The sequence below is a fragment of the Triturus cristatus genome, chromosome 8, assembly GCF_964204655.1.
Source record: "Triturus cristatus chromosome 8, aTriCri1.1, whole genome shotgun sequence".
NCBI classification, from domain to species: Eukaryota; Metazoa; Chordata; class Amphibia; order Caudata; family Salamandridae; genus Triturus; species Triturus cristatus.
This window is the reverse complement of record NC_140591.1, coordinates 1,032,685,699-1,032,705,811: the sequence shown is the minus strand read 5'-3', so window position 1 is coordinate 1,032,705,811 and position 20,113 is coordinate 1,032,685,699. Positions and strand designations below refer to the sequence as shown.

Below are 20,113 nucleotides of genomic sequence, written 5' to 3'. Positions count from 1 at the left end.
GGTGAGTCAGCCCGGGTAGTATGATCTTACACGGGTGTGGCTAGGGGCCAATGATGAAGTATCTCACGATAAGTGAGTGAGGAGTCTACCCCAATATCTTTGGATATCCTTATTCTCTGGGATAAGGCAGAGGGAGATTACCACATCCTGACAGAGTTTAAAAAAGCCCAGAGTTCACCTAAGGAGAATTCTCAAGGCAGTGGTTGCTTATATGTGATAAGACAAGCAGCCATTTACCACTCTGCAAGGTCATAAAAGAGAGCTGCTCAAACTTTTCAAATACTTAAGATACCAGTCAGCCCAAAACTGTGGCAGCAGCCTATCTTAACTTTGCACTCCTAGTGCTCTCTTTGTTATACAGCCTAAATAGGAGACAAACAATTTGGAAGACAGAAAATACACACTGTAGCTGTAATAAAACATTTTTTTTAAATCCCACCTGAAGTAAAAAATAAAAAAAACATTGAAAAAGCACAGCAAAAAATAATTGTCTGTATACAATGTATTACGATTAAGTGTACTTTTGAGATGTAACATAGTTCCTCATGCATTCCAATGTAAGAACTTCATAGGAGGGTAATGTTTACACCAAACAGCCTGAGGTTAGATGGAAATACTCCCCTGGGTAGAGCCAAAGTCCAATCTTTGTACAATTTAAAGACTTGGTAACGCTATGGCACTGCAGATGCAAACAGGCCATTAGTAGGGGACAATAGGTGAATCCCCCTGTAGGTGAGTGCAGTCACTCACTGCACCCTCTTCAAAGTGCAGGCACATTGCTGCATGAACTGTGAAACATCAAAGCCGCTCTCCATTTCACTGAATCGGCTGACCCCAGGGCTGCGGGAGTTCGCGGCTGACCTGGGAGCAGCGCATTCATTGTAATAAGGCTCACTTTGACTTTTTGCACCCGGTACACCTTTAGAAAGGTGCACTGTGGCGTAAACAGGGAACCTGCACCCTACGCATAATACAGCCCCTTGTGCCCTTTCTGTTTTCTCACTGTGATGAACACCAACATGAATTTTGGAAAGACTGAACAAACAGTTGTGTAACTTGGCTAATGTTTACAATAACTGTTTAACTTTTTCAGAAACATCGAAAACCCCTTTCTTCTGTTTCTATCTCATGTGCAAGTCCACACTGCTCTTCATGTCTCTAAGACCTTTCGTGGGAAAAGTAAGCACGGGCTCTATGGCGATGCAGTGGAAGAAGTGGACTGGAGTGTCGGTAGGACAAATAACACTATTGCATTTATTTTTGTTCTAAAACATTTGTTTTTACTACAACAGTGAACTGACGTTTTTTGTGTACAGTAAAATGCAAATGTTGCACCTCATATTATCACATTTTGCACGGTTGCATGTATCATTCAAAAATCCTTTGTAGCTTGTAGGGTGTCCCTACTTCTGCATGTACCCAGTTGCTTAAGTCAATAATGTATATATAAATAGCACATATTCAGATGTGCAGAGCGTAATAGGCAATTTATTACTATTGTTTAGAATGGGGATGGGACATGATGCACGGGAGGTGGTCTTTAGTGAGTCATTATGCTCCTGCCCAACTTCAACAATGGTAATAAATAGCATATCATATTCTAAGCATCTGTATACATGGGTTATTCTATGGAATATTTTCATGTGTATTTATGATTACCAATTGTATTTAACCAAAGTCAGCATGCAAGGCGCTAATTTTGAGAAGCTAGTTAAAATTAAACTTGTGCGATAGCATGACTATTATGAGTGTCCATGTGTAACATCAGTTACCGTCCCCATCAGAATTTTCAGATCTATGGGAACACCGCAGATCTGCATCTTTTCATAGAGAGAATTTGGCTGCTAAAAGTAGCATAACTCACAGCATGAAATTTAAGGTGAAAATAAGAAATTACCAGTTGAATGGGACCCAGAATTACTGATTGCCCTGGAAATTCCTCCTTTCTAAGAGGATCCTCCAATCACACTTCCTGATTACTCCGGCCCTCGAGAGTTACCAGTATCCTGGTACGGGGAGGGGGGAGGCGGGCAATGTTACAGAGAGATTACTGGGTCACTTGTAATGAGGGTAAACGTGTGCATAGGCTAAAATCTGTGTTTAGCACATAAGCAAGGCTAAACAAAATAATTACAAATTGCAGACCAAGTAACAATGCATTTAGAGTTCAACACAGTTACTGGAGGCAGTTAGTGAAGAGAAAACTCTGATATAGCCAAGTCCCACACTGGGCCATAACACAGAAATAGAAAATTAAGAAAAAATAATTCACCACTACATTATACAACCAATTCTAACTAGTGAGAGGAAAGCAAAACAAACACATTAAACAGCTATTAACACCAGACAGAAACCAAGCTGAAAACCAAAATAGAACTTCGATAGTAAACTAAACAAGCATTGGCATAGCCAATAGATGTCGCTTTTGGGACCTTATAAGTATTTAGTTATGCAGCACAATAGCCTTGGTGCAACAACATCAACTGTTGCATGGCTAAACACTTATAAGGTCCCAAAGGCGAGACCTATTGGCTATGCCAATGCTTGTTTTTCTTTTTGTCAGCTCTAGGCAAGCTGCGTTGTACAGAGGGTGGCGGTAGACGCAGAAGGAGATTAAATGAGGGCAATAAAAAAAGGATACAATTGGGGTGAAGAATATAAAAAACAGCAAGGTCAGTAGCAAGAGATTGTCGAAGGTAAGTTTGGTAAAAGAAAATAAAAGCTCTGAAAAAAGGGAAAATAAAAGAGAGACAAGCCAGTGCTGAAGGCTCACTGCGAGGCAAAAATAGAAAATCAACAAGCTCACCACCAAGCAGATATTTGCAATAAACCGTAGAAAACAAATTCAGAGGCAACTTGCAAACATTCTATTAAATAAGCATAACCATAGATAGAAAAAAAGGGCTATGATGCCATCTGACGGAAACAAGAAATAGCAAATGAGTCTTGCAGCAGCAAATTAACCAAAGAAGATCACAACAACAATATCCAGAAGGAGGGCTGGGAGAAAGGCACAAGGATGAAAAGAGCCTGACTGAGTAGTGAGGAGTGTGGGAGGGCAGGATGGAGGAAGCAGTGAGGCAGCGGGGAGAGACGGATGAAAGGGAAAGCAGATAGTAATCAAGGTGAGCGGTCAGACAGATTTTGAAGAGGAAAGGGGGGGCGAAGGGGGCCGCTGTTGAGTGTGGGTCAAAATGCAGTAGACAGCAGGAGAAGGATCGGCGTGAATCAAAACAACGCAGAGTTGGAGACCAGGAGGAGTGCAGGGCTGAAGGAGACTTCAGACACATTCGCTGATGCACTCTCAGTGCATGTGCAAAAGTAGATAAAAAAAAGACGTGTGGCTGCAAATGGGAGTGCGTGCACACGAAAGTAGAACTGGAGTGCGCTCACGCGCGAAAGTGGAACACGAAAGTGAATCTGATCGCGGACCAGATGGCACCTCGGACGGTGAAAGCTGGCGGGTGCGCATGGAGTAGCACTTTCAAAACCCCGCTTACTAAACGTCTCGCCAGAGCAGCGCATGCGCTGGCTCAGGCGAGACCTAAAAAGGATACCCACATATTAACATTAAACTGAACTCTAGGGAAGCAATGTATACTTCAAGAGAAATGTACAGAGACAATCCCCCGATTGCTAAAGTTTATCAATTTAATAAGCTTTGAAAACAGGAAAGCAGGTAGCAGGTAAACTGCAAAGGGAATTGAGAGTCCAAGATATATCATCACAATTCTCTGGGCGGTAAGCAAAGTTTGCAGAAGTAAAAACTGCAGCCCTGCAATTTCACTCAGGTAAAAAAGTAAATTCATTATTAAATTTCTCTACGACAGGAAAGAGGAAAATGGGTGCCAACAACCAAAGAATTTGAATTCTGGCGGAAAAAGAACATTGAAAGCACCATCAAAAAGCAGGCAGGGAATAAGCACTGGACTTCACTTGCAACATCATTCACTTTTAAACACTAAGGCCCCGGTTACACGTGGGGTGGATTTAGATCGTTAGGTACTACATGACTGGAATTTATGATTAGAACCAGTATCTTTGCAACTAAATCCTGGAATTGGGAATAACTGTGTTAGACCAACCCTATTTTTGGCTGAAATTCCACATAGATTTCCCTGTTGGGTGGGGATTAACTCTCGCATTCACCACCAGTTCTAAGTAAGTGGCACATGTGAGCCGGGAGGACTGTTGTTGGGTGGAAAGGATGAGGGTAGAAGGGGTTTCAGAGCAAAGGGGAAGAAGTGGCATAGCACACTCCACCATTCCATGCCCCTTAACTTGATCCTCCGTGCCTTAGAATATTGCAGGCGAGGAGGGGGATATGTACAAGGGACACTTGCATCCCATGCCTAAAGTGATTTTACCAGCCAGATTTTCCAGGCAATAGAGGCAGGTCCGATGTGTCCACATCGTGAAAATCTGGGTACATGAAGTCTGCGCATTCGAGATCAAACAAAGCAATATCTCACTTAAGGGATCCATCTGACTCGTACTTGGGGCCTAACCCTAACACCGCATACTCCCAGTGAACCAATAGAGAGCACCTGCGCTCTTAGCCCAGCCGTGGTCCGTGCAGGTAACAGCAGTGGGGTGGTGGGGCCGGGTAAGGGGGGATTTCGAGGGACGTTGCAGAGGGAAAATGAAATAAATAATTAATTTTCCCTCTGCATCGTCCCTCGAAATCCCCCCTTACACGGCCCCACCACCCCTCCGCTGTTACCTGCATGGACCGCGGCTGTCTTAGCCTGATGGCAGGAGCTCCTTCATCCAGCCCCAAGTTTTATTAGGTGTATCATCAGCCTGGATCTAGATTTGTTTTGAAGTTCAGAGTTCCTGGTACAAATACATTCTGTGGGTTGTAGTTTGTAGTTGAAAAGTCATACTCCTATGCAGGTTAAACGTATCAAGTTCACTAAATCTCATTTGAATATATAAGTATCATTGTGTGCAATTTTGTCTGAAGGTCCATTTCATATTTTCTTTTCATCTGATTCAAACCTGCTAAAATCATAATTTAACTTGCTACATCTCAAAGTTCATTATTATTAAAGGTAACCAATCAAATTGTGTTAAAAGGCACCTTAATTTGAATTATACAACTGATAGCCGATCCTATTAATAAATTAAGTCAATTTATAAATGTCTATTCATGTTTTCATACCATGCTTTCCATTGTAAGAAGCTTAAAAAAATCTCCAAAATGTTGCAATACAAAAAACCGATTATCCATGTAACCTTGGAGCAGTCACTGTCACTCATATTTACCACATTCCTGAATGTATTAATACGTTCATTATTGATTTTAGCAGGTAATTCTTCAAAACTCAGCTTCCTATAAAAAGATCCTCACTTTTAGGCAGGAGGCCCTCTGTACTGCCTTTAGCAATCGCTCTACACAGTCTTCAACCTTCTAGCATGATTGGTTTGTTTGTTTGTGCATTACCCTGAACCAATGTTGGTACCTGTATTGTTTTATAGTCTTTTACAATCTTCAAAACTTTGGGAGAACCCTCTCTGATCCACACACATCATTTTCTAGAGTTTTCTACCTTTTACGATGCTACTAATGTTTGTTTCATGCAGTTCACTGATTCTGATAACAATATTTTTTATTCTTTGAAAAAGATTTGTTCATGAATGACTTTGCACCAATTTGTTTTTGCATTCAGATAGTTCTCATGCAATTAATGTGCTGTACCTCCACAAGCACAGCTTCAGGAAGGCTGGGGAGTGTGTCTTCTGACCCAGTACTTAATAGCTCAGAGCTGTGCATATTGGGAGCTGCTGATTTGGCCAGCACAGTCACAGTCCCTAAAAGGTTGAACTGAGAAAGTTTTGTTTCAAAGTCTTCCATTATGCTTGAAAAGGGTATTGTGGGAGGTGTGTTTCCTACCTTGATCATGTCTGGCATCATATTATCAGGAAGGCCACCAAGAGCAGATTCTGTTTCCATGTCTTTTGGCGAACACGAGCACGCTTTCAAAACCGGCCCCCAATAACAAAACTGGCCCCCAGTGGTCCAAAACGCCCCCACCCTTCCGGCCCACCGGTAAAACACCCGGTGCCCGCTACCAGCAGTCCGGCCCTGAGAGCTTTGTGGCAGATGTGGTTCCAAGCTGTGTGGCATGTAGCATAATAGCATCAGAAAGGTCGAAGGAGTAGAATCTGGTTCTGTGGGGCTAAATTTTGATAGCGATCAGTCGGACTGCCTCCCGCTATCACAGAGGTCAGAAGACCGCCCGATAAGCAGGCTGCCATCCAACCACCCAATTAGGATGGGACTGTCTTGTTGGCGGTCAGAAAGTGCACTTTAACACTGCGGCTTGTGCTGTGGCACTAGAAAAGGGCTGCAGCACAAGCCTCAGTGTTAAAGTGCTCTTCCTGCACATCCATGCACCATGTAATGCCTGGCACATGGCGCATGCAGTGGCTCATGGGGGACAGGGGTCCTGTTTGAGGCCCCCAAAATCTGTTTCCTCAGTTGGGACTACCATTCAGACCAACACCCCATCAGGATCAGTAGAGCCTGTCGAAGGCGGCGGCCTTCCCTTCTGACGTCTGCGGTCCGACCGCCTGCATTGTAATGTGGCAGTCAGACTGATGGCCTGTCTGACGGGCGGACTGCCACCGACAGCATCTGCAGGACATCATAATCGGGCCCTGAGTCTGACAAGAGACCATTACAGTGCATTAAGTGGCTCTTTTGTCTTGTGAACATGGAGTAACACTGCAAACCAACAACGGTTTTGTGTGAGCAGCTCCTTTGGTTTTGTAGATGCGGATGATCAAATACTGGTGCATTATCATCATCATTTTAATGTTTTAGTTAATTAAAACCATAACAAATAGCTTTGCAGTTCATACAGTAAATGTGAAGACAGAGGATGTCCTATGCTATATATTCAAAAGAGGTTTGTGTGAGTGCTGCAAAGAATGCTGACAGGCCATTTGTTCCCTAGACAAGGTAAAGGGCAAATATGGTGTCAAAACTAAAGTGCAATAGTCATCTAAAAATACATCCTGTATATAAAAATATTGAGATTCGAAAATAAACAATCTACATAAGTCCTCTCTAGAAAACAAATCCAATATCTAAACTAAAGTGCAACAGTGATTGTAAAATCAATCCATTCTAGATAAATAATAAAGTGCCAAAGTGAGAGATCTACAAAGGTCATATCTAAGAAACGATCCTGTCTCAAAGGTAAAGAGCAATGGACTTAGCTGAAAAGGGTGGCCTGTATAAATGCAGAAGGCAGACAATTAAAGTAGAAAGGGGCATATTGGGGAACAGCTTGTCAGATGCACTGTTGAATAGCTCCTTTTGGGGATAGAAAATTTGATGTTGATCTCATCCCAATCAGGGCACAAGACTAAACCAGATTGGTCGCACACTGCTACACCTACCAGGCGTGTTCCCCCAATGAAAATGGTCCCTGAAGGTCAGAGTCGGCGGATACACCTATGCTCGAGTGTGAATGCAAGTATGCGTGGCGTGTGCCATCCCTGGACACGTGTTTTGAGGTAGTTGCCTCTCGTCAGCAGGGAGTAGGAAAATGTGTGGGGTTGCTGTGTAAGCTGCTAAAATCGTTATCAGGTCTAGTACCTCTCGTAGCGCGCAGGTGCATAACCATGAGTCCGTCGACTCCACCGGCTCAAGGGAGCCTGAATATAAAGTTAAACCAGATTGGTCGCACACTGGTACACCTACCAGGCGTGTTCCCCCAATGAAAATGGTCCCTGAAGGTCAGCGTCGGCGGATACACCTATGCTCGAGTGTGAATGCAAGTATGCGTGGCGTGTGCCATCCCTGGACACGTGTTTCGAGGTAGTTGCCTCTCGTCAGCAGGGAGTAGGAAAATGTGTGGGGTTGCTGTGTAAGCTGCTAAAATCGTTATCAGGTCTAGTACCTCTCGTAGCGCGCAGGTGCGTAACCATGAGTCCGTCGACTCCACCGGCTCAAGGGAGCCTGAATATAAAGTTAAACCAGATTGGTCGCACACTGCTACACCTACCAGGCGTGTTCCCCCAATGAAAATGGTCCCTGAAGGTCAGCGTCGGCGGATACACCTATGCTCGAGTGTGAATGCAAGTATGCGTGGCGTGTGCCATCCCTGGACACGTGTTTCGAGGTAGTTGCCTCTCGTCAGCAGGGAGTAGGAAAATGTGTGGGGTTGCTGTGTAAGCTGCTAAAATCGTTATCAGGTCTAGTACCTCTCGTAGCGCGCAGGTGTGTAACCATGAGTCCGTCGACTCCACCGGCTCAAGGGAGCCTGAATATAAAGTTAAACCAGATTGGTCGCACACTGCTACACCTACCAGGCGTGTTCCCCCAATGAAAATGGTCCCTGAAGGTCAGCGTCGGCGGATACACCTATGCTCGAGTGTGAATGCAAGTATGCGTGGCGTGTGCCATCCCTGGACACGTGTTTCGAGGTAGTTGCCTCTCGTCAGCAGGGAGTAGGAAAATGTGTGGGGTTGCTGTGTAAGCTGCTAAAATCGTTATCAGGTCTAGTACCTCTCGTAGCGCGCAGGTGCGTAACCATGAGTCCGTCGACTCCACCGGCTCAAGGGAACCTGAATATAAAGTTAAACCAGATTGGTCGCACACTGCTACACCTACCAGGCGTGTTCCCCCAATGAAAATGGTCCCTGAAGGTCAGCGTCGGCGGATACACCTATGCTCGAGTGTGAATGCAAGTATGCGTGGCGTGTGCCATCCCTGGACACGTGTTTCGAGGTAGTTGCCTCTCGTCAGCAGGGAGTAGGAAAATGTGTGGGGTTGCTGTGTAAGCTGCTAAAATCGTTATCAGGTCTAGTACCTCTCGTAGCGCGCAGGTGCGTAACCATGAGTCCGTCGACTCCACCGGCTCAAGGGAGCCTGAATATAAAGTTAAACCAGATTGGTCGCACACTGCTACACCTACCAGGCGTGTTCCCCCAATGAAAATGGTCCCTGAAGGTCAGCGTCGGCGGATACACCTATGCTCGAGTGTGAATGCAAGTATGCGTGGCGTGTGCCATCCCTGGACACGTGTTTCGAGGTAGTTGCCTCTCGTCAGCAGGGAGTAGGAAAATGTGTGGGGTTGCTGTGTAAGCTGCTAAAATCGTTATCAGGTCTAGTACCTCTCGTAGCGCGCAGGTGCGTAACCATGAGTCCGTCGACTCCACCGGCTCAAGGGAACCTGAATATAAAGTTAAACCAGATTGGTCGCACACTGCTACACCTACCAGGCGTGTTCCCCCAATGAAAATGGTCCCTGAAGGTCAGCGTCGGCGGATACACCTATGCTCGAGTGTGAATGCAAGTATGCGTGGCGTGTGCCATCCCTGGACACGTGTTTCGAGGTAGTTGCCTCTCGTCAGCAGGGAGTAGGAAAATGTGTGGGGTTGCTGTGTAAGCTGCTAAAATCGTTATCAGGTCTAGTACCTCTCGTAGCGCGCAGGTGCGTAACCATGAGTCCGTCGACTCCACCGGCTCAAGGGAGCCTGAATATAAAGTTAAACCAGATTGGTCGCACACTGCTACACCTACCAGGCGTGTTCCCCCAATGAAAATGGTCCCTGAAGGTCAGCGTCGGCGGATACACCTATGCTCGAGTGTGAATGCAAGTATGCGTGGCGTGTGCCATCCCTGGACACGTGTTTCGAGGTAGTTGCCTCTCGTCAGCAGGGAGTAGGAAAATGTGTGGGGTTGCTGTGTAAGCTGCTAAAATCGTTATCAGGTCTAGTACCTCTCGTAGCGCGTAGGTGCATAACCATGAGTCCGTCGACTCCACCGGCTCAAGGGAGCCTGAATATAAAGTTAAACCAGATTGGTCGCACACTGCTACACCTACCAGGCGTGTTCCCCCAATGAAAATGGTCCCTGAAGGTCAGCGTCGGCGGATACACCTATGCTCGAGTGTGAATGCAAGTATGCGTGGCGTGTGCCATCCCTGGACACGTGTTTCGAGGTAGTTGCCTCTCGTCAGCAGGGAGTAGGAAAATGTGTGGGGTTGCTGTGTAAGCTGCTAAAATCGTTATCAGGTCTAGTACCTCTCGTAGCGCGCAGGTGCGTAACCATGAGTCCGTCGACTCCACCGGCTCAAGGGAGCCTGAATATAAAGTTAAACCAGATTGGTCGCACACTGCTACACCTACCAGGCGTGTTCCCCCAATGAAAATGGTCCCTGAAGGTCAGCGTCGGCGGATACACCTATGCTCGAGTGTGAATGCAAGTATGCGTGGCGTGTGCCATCCCTGGACACGTGTTTCGAGGTAGTTGCCTCTCGTCAGCAGGGAGTAGGAAAATGTGTGGGGTTGCTGTGTAAGCTGCTAAAATCGTTATCAGGTCTAGTACCTCTCGTAGCGCGTAGGTGCATAACCATGAGTCCGTCGACTCCACCGGCTCAAGGGAGCCTGAATATAAAGTTAAACCAGATTGGTCGCACACTGCTACACCTACCAGGCGTGTTCCCCCAATGAAAATGGTCCCTGAAGGTCAGCGTCGGCGGATACACCTATGCTCGAGTGTGAATGCAAGTATGCGTGGCGTGTGCCATCCCTGGACACGTGTTTCGAGGTAGTTGCCTCTCGTCAGCAGGGAGTAGGAAAATGTGTGGGGTTGCTGTGTAAGCTGCTAAAATCGTTATCAGGTCTAGTACCTCTCGTAGCGCGCAGGTGCGTAACCATGAGTCCGTCGACTCCACCGGCTCAAGGGAGCCTGAATGTAAAGTTAAACCAGATTGGTCGCACACTGCTACACCTACCAGGCGTGTTCCCCCAATGAAAATGGTCCCTGAAGGTCAGCGTCGGCGGATACACCTATGCTCGAGTGTGAATGCAAGTATGCGTGGCGTGTGCCATCCCTGGACACGTGTTTCGAGGTAGTTGCCTCTCGTCAGCAGGGAGTAGGAAAATGTGTGGGGTTGCTGTGTAAGCTGCTAAAATCGTTATCAGGTCTAGTACCTCTCGTAGCGCGCAGGTGTGTAACCATGAGTCCGTCGACTCCACCGGCTCAAGGGAGCCTGAATATAAAGTTAAACCAGATTGGTCGCACACTGCTACACCTACCAGGCGTGTTCCCCCAATGAAAATGGTCCCTGAAGGTCAGCGTCGGCGGATACACCTATGCTCGAGTGTGAATGCAAGTATGCGTGGCGTGTGCCATCCCTGGACACGTGTTTCGAGGTAGTTGCCTCTCGTCAGCAGGGAGTAGGAAAATGTGTGGGGTTGCTGTGTAAGCTGCTAAAATCGTTATCAGGTCTAGTACCTCTCGTAGCGCGCAGGTGCGTAACCATGAGTCCGTCGACTCCACCGGCTCAAGGGAACCTGAATATAAAGTTAAACCAGATTGGTCGCACACTGCTACACCTACCAGGCGTGTTCCCCCAATGAAAATGGTCCCTGAAGGTCAGCGTCGGCGGATACACCTATGCTCGAGTGTGAATGCAAGTATGCGTGGCGTGTGCCATCCCTGGACACGTGTTTCGAGGTAGTTGCCTCTCGTCAGCAGGGAGTAGGAAAATGTGTGGGGTTGCTGTGTAAGCTGCTAAAATCGTTATCAGGTCTAGTACCTCTCGTAGCGCGCAGGTGCGTAACCATGAGTCCGTCGACTCCACCGGCTCAAGGGAGCCTGAATATAAAGTTAAACCAGATTGGTCGCACACTGCTACACCTACCAGGCGTGTTCCCCCAATGAAAATGGTCCCTGAAGGTCAGCGTCGGCGGATACACCTATGCTCGAGTGTGAATGCAAGTATGCGTGGCGTGTGCCATCCCTGGACACGTGTTTCGAGGTAGTTGCCTCTCGTCAGCAGGGAGTAGGAAAATGTGTGGGGTTGCTGTGTAAGCTGCTAAAATCGTTATCAGGTCTAGTACCTCTCGTAGCGCGCAGGTGCGTAACCATGAGTCCGTCGACTCCACCGGCTCAAGGGAACCTGAATATAAAGTTAAACCAGATTGGTCGCACACTGCTACACCTACCAGGCGTGTTCCCCCAATGAAAATGGTCCCTGAAGGTCAGCGTCGGCGGATACACCTATGCTCGAGTGTGAATGCAAGTATGCGTGGCGTGTGCCATCCCTGGACACGTGTTTCGAGGTAGTTGCCTCTCGTCAGCAGGGAGTAGGAAAATGTGTGGGGTTGCTGTGTAAGCTGCTAAAATCGTTATCAGGTCTAGTACCTCTCGTAGCGCGCAGGTGCGTAACCATGAGTCCGTCGACTCCACCGGCTCAAGGGAGCCTGAATATAAAGTTAAACCAGATTGGTCGCACACTGCTACACCTACCAGGCGTGTTCCCCCAATGAAAATGGTCCCTGAAGGTCAGCGTCAGCGGATACACCTATGCTCGAGTGTGAATGCAAGTATGCGTGGCGTGTGCCATCCCTGGACACGTGTTTCGAGGTAGTTGCCTCTCGTCAGCAGGGAGTAGGAAAATGTGTGGGGTTGCTGTGTAAGCTGCTAAAATCGTTATCAGGTCTAGTACCTCTCGTAGCGCGTAGGTGCATAACCATGAGTCCGTCGACTCCACCGGCTCAAGGGAGCCTGAATATAAAGTTAAACCAGATTGGTCGCACACTGCTACACCTACCAGGCGTGTTCCCCCAATGAAAATGGTCCCTGAAGGTCAGCGTCGGCGGATACACCTATGCTCGAGTGTGAATGCAAGTATGCGTGGCGTGTGCCATCCCTGGACACGTGTTTCGAGGTAGTTGCCTCTCGTCAGCAGGGAGTAGGAAAATGTGTGGGGTTGCTGTGTAAGCTGCTAAAATCGTTATCAGGTCTAGTACCTCTCGTAGCGCGCAGGTGCGTAACCATGAGTCCGTCGACTCCACCGGCTCAAGGGAGCCTGAATGTAAAGTTAAACCAGATTGGTCGCACACTGCTACACCTACCAGGCATGTTCCCCCAATGAAAATGGTCCCTGAAGGTCAGCGTCGGCGGATACACCCATGCTCGAGTGTGAATGCAAGTATGCGTGGCGTGTGCCATCCCTGGACACGTGTTTCGAGGTAGTTGCCTCTCGTCAGCCGGGAGTAGGAAAATGTGTGGGGTTGCTGTGTAAGCGGCTAAAATCGTTATCAGGTCTAGTACCTCTCGTAGCGCGCAGGTGTGTAACCATGAGTCCGTCGACTCCACCGGCTCAAGGGAGCCTGAATATAAAGTTAAACCAGATTGGTCGCACACTGCTACACCTACCAGGCGTGTTCCCCCAATGAAAATGGTCCCTGAAGGTCAGCGTCGGCGGATACACCTATGCTCGAGTGTGAATGCAAGTATGCGTGGCGTGTGCCATCCCTGGACACGTGTTTCGAGGTAGTTGCCTCTCGTCAGCAGGGAGTAGGAAAATGTGTGGGGTTGCTGTGTAAGCTGCTAAAATCGTTATCAGGTCTAGTACCTCTCGTAGCGCGCAGGTGCATAACCATGAGTCCGTCGACTCCACCGGCTCAAGGGAGCCTGAATATAAAGTTAAACCAGATTGGTCGCACACTGCTACACCTACCAGGCGTGTTCCCCCAATGAAAATGGTCCCTGAAGGCCAGCGTCGGCGGATACACCTATGCTCGAGTGTGGCCTGTCTGACGGGCGGACTGCCACCGACAGCATCTGGAGGACATCATAATCGGGCCCTGAGTCTGACAAGAGACCATTACAGTGCATTAAGTGGCTCTTTTGTCTTGTGAACATGGAGTAACACTGCAAACCAACAACAGTTTTGTGTGAGCAGCTCCTTTGGTTTTGTAGATGCGGATGATCAAATACTGGTGCATTATCATCATCATTTTAATGTTTTAGTTAATTAAAACCATAACAAATAGCTTTGCAGTTCATACAGTAAATGTGAAGACAGAGCATGTCCTATGCTATATATTCAAAAGAGGTTTGTGTGAGTGCTGCAAAGAATGCTGACAGGCCATTTGTTCCCTAGACAAGGTAAAGGGCAAATATGGTGTCAAAACTAAAGTGCAATAGTCATCTAAAAATACATCCTGTATATAAAAATATTGAGATTCGAAAATAAACAATCTACATAAGTCCTCTCTAGAAAACAAATCCAATATCTAAACTAAAGTGCAACAGTGATTGTAAAATCAATCCATTCTAGATAAATAATAAAGTGCCAAAGTGAGAGATCTACAAAGGTCATATCTAAGAAACGATCCTGTCTCAAAGGTAAAGTGCAATGGACTTAGCTGAAAAGGGTGGCCTGTATAAATGCAGAAGGCAGACAATTAAAGTAGAAAGGGGCATATTGGGGAACAGCTTGTCAGATGCACTGTTGAATAGCTCCTTTTGGGGATAGAAAATTTGATGTTGATCTCATCCCAATCAGGGCACAAGTCTAACATCATAGACTCTGGACTGCAGATCCCAGGCTATTGATCTAGACTTGGCAGATATTAAAAACGTCACCAGTTTGCAGCTGAGGATACTGACCTCTGTATTGAAGCAGTCGATCACAGCTCGCCTGCAGGTGCGCAGGCCGCGTTCCAAAAGGGATTCTCAATAGCCTTCTTCTATCCTGCATTAATGCATGGCCGATGCAGATTAAATGCATAATGTCCTCTTTTGCCAACCTGCATTGGCGGTACTCAACAGGATTCTCCGCCTTCTCCCATGTTGGCAAGGGAGATCTTAATATGGGATGTCAAGTCTGTATTTCATATACCTTAAGTTCAAATAAAGTACATAGGTTTCACCAAGATAGAGATGTAGCGTTAGTATCGTACAGCTGCCGATAATCATCCAAGCATGTGACCTCTTTGAAAACATGGTTTTGTCTTTAAGCGGAGAAATCTTTTTAACCAGGAAGTTTAGTACTTTTTTAAGCGGCCTGCGAAAGGGGGGCATCCCAGCTGGCGTGCAAATGAAGTCTGCGTATTGCTTCCTCCAAATATGTCTTCGCTAGACTCTGAGGATTTTCATTAATGGCGGCCCATGAAATTTCATTTAAAGTTCAAAAGCAGGCCGATTTCAATATATAGCAGCACTTACTTGTGCACATAGTGAGCAGAGGCTGCTGATCTTGACAGTTTCTCATGTGGCCCACCCTTCCGGCTCACCAGGAAAACGCCCAGTGCCCGCTACAACCAGTGCGGCCCTGGTGCTAATGTCTGTGACTACGATCAACTATTTATGGTTTAAGCAAGTCTAGTAAGTTCTGACTCTGGGAAAGGAAAGAAAAGAGACCGGAAGCTTGAGAGTAATTTAGTATGAAAGCTATTACTCTCTCACCATTTTAGCACTTTTGAGGCAGCAAGGTAACCGAATCTCAATGGTTCTAAAAAAATATCTCTACAACATATTGATCTGAAGGAGTATGCTTACAATATCTGCAGAGTATGTAGGTATTTTATTATTTCCATATGTCTTCATTTTACGTAAATCCTTAAAAACTAAGGTGATAAGATTTCCTCGAAATGAATTCAAACAATTTGATAGCAAGAACTAAAAATGTAGATAACAGTCAGTGGTGCAATGTTCTCTGAAACTCCATATTATAAGATGGAGATTTCATAGACATGGATGAAAGAACAGTTCAGGTAATAGCACACAATACAAATAACATTTGACCAGATAGGTTGTGTTATAGCATTTGTAGAGACTCAAGCAGAGTTGAGATGAAATGAAATAAATTCTCAAAGCATACCAAGATGTATCTGGCTATGGCGGCCTGGCTGATAACTGAAAATGTTTCATCAAAAAAACTTTCGCCCATCCTCGCATTTATTTTTACACAGCTAAAGGATGAAAGCTGGAGGATATTAGAAATGTAATGGTGGTATACGTAATGAGCACAGGGCTGTTTGAGAGAGTTTTATAGTGCGGGCAGATGATTTTGACCTTTATTCTGGCACAGACAGAGATCCAGTAGTGACCTAAAGATGGATGGGACGAAGCCTCATTATCCAGGTCCACACATTGAAACCCTTCTTTATTTTGTAATCATTGAAGGTTTGTAAAATGCACTACAGAATGATAATGATGGCATTCCCCAAAAATATGGGGGTCACTCCCAGAAGACTTCCTAAGGCCCAAATGGAAACAGCGACCTTTTTGGAGAAAAAGAACTGGCAGGTTTCTTTCACTCCTCCCTGCAGGACTATGATTGTATGTGTAAGAGTCCGGGAAAACCTGTCAGAAAATATTGTATCTGTTGTGATATCAAGGAGCTCCTCCTTGAACCCCCAAGTTTCGATCATATTTCTTCAGACATTGCTATTTAATATCCCTGCCTAAATTATAACTAGCTAATCAACACTGCAGTTGTATTAGTTTATTTATGCTGAATCATTTCAAATAGTTTTATTGGGTTTTCAATCAATCAATGCTTTTACACAGTAAACCAATTCAATAAGCAACACTCCGCAGTGAACAATTGGAAAATTTCCGATACATATCCAGACTAGTAAAATGCAACGTAAACAAGCATCAACAGGCACACATGTTAATTAATATATAGTTGCAATCTCTCATTATCACTTGTACTATATCTCTCTGAAAGTGAGTCTATGTTATCCTAAAAACTTTAATCTCCCATATTTTGCTCAATCAGGGTCACGTTACTTCAGATAATTAATTATGATTAGGCACAAGGTTTATAATGATAGGGAATTTAAACTTGGAGCGGGGAAACAAAGTGGAGTGCATAAGTGATTTTTAATAAAGAATAGGTGGCTAAACGGTCAGGAGGAATATCCTGGGCAGGGGTGAGTCCAAATACATTCTGAGTATCTCATCACCCACCAGGAAGAACAATGGATAGTAATAAGGGGTCGTCGCCGCACACCATAATTATTACCCATCACTATAAATATCACCTATCTGGAAGACAATGGGATGAAAGGACGTCTTGGGCAGGGGAGCCCCAGAACATGCAGAGTATCTAATCACTCCTCGAAAGAGTATTTTCTAGGTTGTATTAGGTTCTGGGGGCTTCTCAGCCGTGAGTTCTTTAAATTGTATTGACATAGTGCCCCAAGCTGGGGCAGTGGGGTGTCTCTGGACTCTATGGGCCTCTTTCCAGTGTAGCACAGAACTCTCTGCATCAACCCAGCGGTGCTAAGCTCTACACCCCTGGGCGAAGGACATTGACTGCTGTGCCCTCTAATGCATGCTCAGTAGGCATTTTTCCAAAAGAGGGGCTAGATCCAAAAAGCGTACCCTCACCTTATGACTCTTCCGCTTGGGCAATATGCCTAATGCTGTACTTTGTGTTGAAAAACTGCTGATTGGGCTTGACATCTTCAGCAAGTGAGGTTGGCTGTTGCTTACATTTGGCTCAATGGTGACGGTGTAAGGTATGCCCTATGAAGTATCATATATTGAATATTTTTAAATCTTGCTTTTGATATGACATGAGGAGATTCAAGTGCCTATACCTATTCCACATCATGTAAGTGCCACCCTAAATATTCCTCCCATTTGTGCCATAGTTGTGTAAGTGGGACTCCAGTATTTTTCCTAATCACTCCATAAACCCCAGTAATAAGTCATGTGTCTCCCATAATGTGCAGTGTATGCATTACTACATGATTGGGTGGGTCTACATTAATCACAACCCACAGTAATCTGAGGGCTCCCAATAACTACGTGTAGAAGAAATTGATTCGGCAGAATGTTATAATCCTGACATATTTGGTCAAACTGCAGTAAATTAGTGTCCTGAAATAAATTCCTAATCGTGTCAATGGAGTGTTCATGCCAGCTTGCTAACTGGTCAGGAGTAAGGAACCCCAAAGGGCCAGGTGAACCCTGGAGTGGTGTGGTTGGTGAATAGGGAAAAATGTGCTTTGTGAGCTGCCGCATTATTGCCACGCACCTTCTTGCCAACCAGACATGGAGTGTCCACAAACGGTACAGCTTAAATGTGGGATGTAGAAATTGTTGTATTACATACAAAGGGAGGGGACCATTCCCAGTACTGGTTTCATAAATATTGTTTCCCGAAAACCATCAGAGGCCGTATTAAAGTTAGTGCCCTGTGGGCGCAATAGGTGTTTGTGCCCGCTTTGCGTGTCCAAGGGGCACTTTGGTATTACAGAAGAGGGCGCAGATGCTTGTGCATCCCCTTTGGTAATACCGATAGTGCTGGCGCACTTAAAGCGCCAGCACTGCCTTCAGGGGGTGTTCCCTCATTTGCATGGGGTCGTGCCCTATGCAAATGAGAGAATTCCTTTGCCTCTGCACCCACAACATATTATCAACGTGGGCGCAGAGGCAAAAAGCTCTCAAGGGGTGCATCCACAGTGCGCCACCTAAAAGGTGGTGCACTTTGAGTGGGCCCCCTGAAAGCAGCCCACTGGAGGGTTCAAAGGGGCTCCTATGGAGTCCCCAGACATCTCCTTGCAGGCAGGTCCAGTCACTTACTGCATCTCCCTGCAAGGGGATCTCTAATCCCCTGTAAAAGTGCAGGCAGATGGCACCTGCACTGTGAAAACATGGAGCGGCTGGAAGCAGCTGCTCCCTGTTTTCACATGAATGTGCAGCCCTGGGGGCAGCCCAAGTTCGCAGCTGCCCTGGGGGCAGCACATTCACCATAATAGGGTGCTCTTTCCTTCTAATAGGTGCATCCGGTGTAAACAATGAAAATACATAATACGGCCCCTATAACTTCACTTACTGAAGCTCTGCAGCAAGATAATATGCCTCAAAAGTCGGTACCCCTAATCCTCCGCCTCTCACAGGCAATTGAAGCTTGTTTAAGGCAACCATATGTCTCCAGTTATCCCAGAGCAAATCCCTAGTGCCTGATCCAGGTCAATGAAGAATCGCCATTTGGGAAATATCGGAACATTGACAAAGTAGAAAAGCAGTAGGGTGAGGATAATCATTTTAGAAGGAGTGACTTTGCCTGCCAGTGTTAGTGGCAAGTGCTGCCAAAACTGTATTTGAGATTTGAGAGCCATAGCAGCCCTCTGCAGGTTGCCCTCAAATAGGTCTTGCTGAGAGTGATAAAGACAGACCTCAAGGTACCGAACTCCTGCTGTCGACCAAGTCAGTGCCTCTCCACCCAGCTGGATTATCTGCTGTAAAACCGCGCAATTAAGTGGGAAAATGCACGATTTTCCTCAATTTTCCCGCAACGACACTACCTGCGTAAAATCTTGGGAAGCCGCCGAAATGAGACAACATCGCTCAATGCATCACAAAGATATAGTAACACATTGTCTGCGTACAGGGACACTACATGCACCACATCATCCAACTGGATGTCGCAACATTGTCCCCCTAATCATAGTCTCCGTGACAGGGGCTCCATCACAAGACTACCATTTCCTCGGCCCACCCGCTGACCAGGTCGCAATACTTAATAACTGATCCTTGAGGTACAGCAGCTCCCCTCAAAGTGAGCTTCCATCCAATCCCAGGTTGAGTACATTGTTCATGTATAATTTCTTAACTTTGGCAGGAACATTAGAGAATATTGAACGTTTAGGTCTTCAAGACGTTGTTTCACTGGGAGAAAAGTGGATCGCTGCCATTGGGTTAACAGAGCATAATCAGGGAAATAGAGACTCGAATGTTCTCATACTTGAGGGGAGCAGCATGTCTGGTCGCTTGTACTATTGCATCCCTGTTTTTATAGTGAAGCAATTTTGTGACTATTAGACTGGGAGGTACACCTGGTTGAGGCCTGCATACAGGCACCGTGTGCGCCCTTTCCATGGATAAGTGAGGGGAAATGGTCAGTGCTGGTGTAAAAGTCTTCACCCATTCTTCCAGAAAATCAATCATGATACAGGATCCCTTCAAACCCTCTTGCATTCCCACCACTCAGATGGTGTTTCTGCTGGCTTATTTATGCTGAATCATGTAAATCCCGCCACATACCTTTCAAGCCACCAGGCATGAAGTCTTAACTCTGTATTCCAGCATTACCCTAACAACCAATTCTTATGTGCAAGTCTGCCGAAATCACTGGTTTCATGCACCTTTCATTTATCTTTTGCTCTTTGGACTGAGATGTTTCTACACAGCACCACAAGCAATACTTCTGTTCAGATTATAGGCAGGACACAAAAGCTTACTCCTGATGGAGCAAGGACTCGTATACAAGAGACTTGCTCGGATGCAATCTTCTTAGATAACTCGCAATACTGTAATAATTATGTTTGTAAATAC

General features: G+C 46.0%; 1 protein-coding gene across 1 annotated transcript in view; it reads left to right on the top strand.

The window, feature by feature from the left end:
- STS (steroid sulfatase) overlaps nucleotides 1–20,113 on the top strand; it is a 2,058,867-nt gene that overhangs the window by 582,809 nt on the left and 1,455,945 nt on the right. Inside the window, exon 6 of the mRNA XM_085622589.1 lies at nucleotides 1,094–1,230. Within this exon, the coding sequence (XP_085478715.1) occupies nucleotides 1,094–1,230 (137 nt within the window). The remainder of the gene's footprint in view (nucleotides 1–1,093; nucleotides 1,231–20,113) is intronic.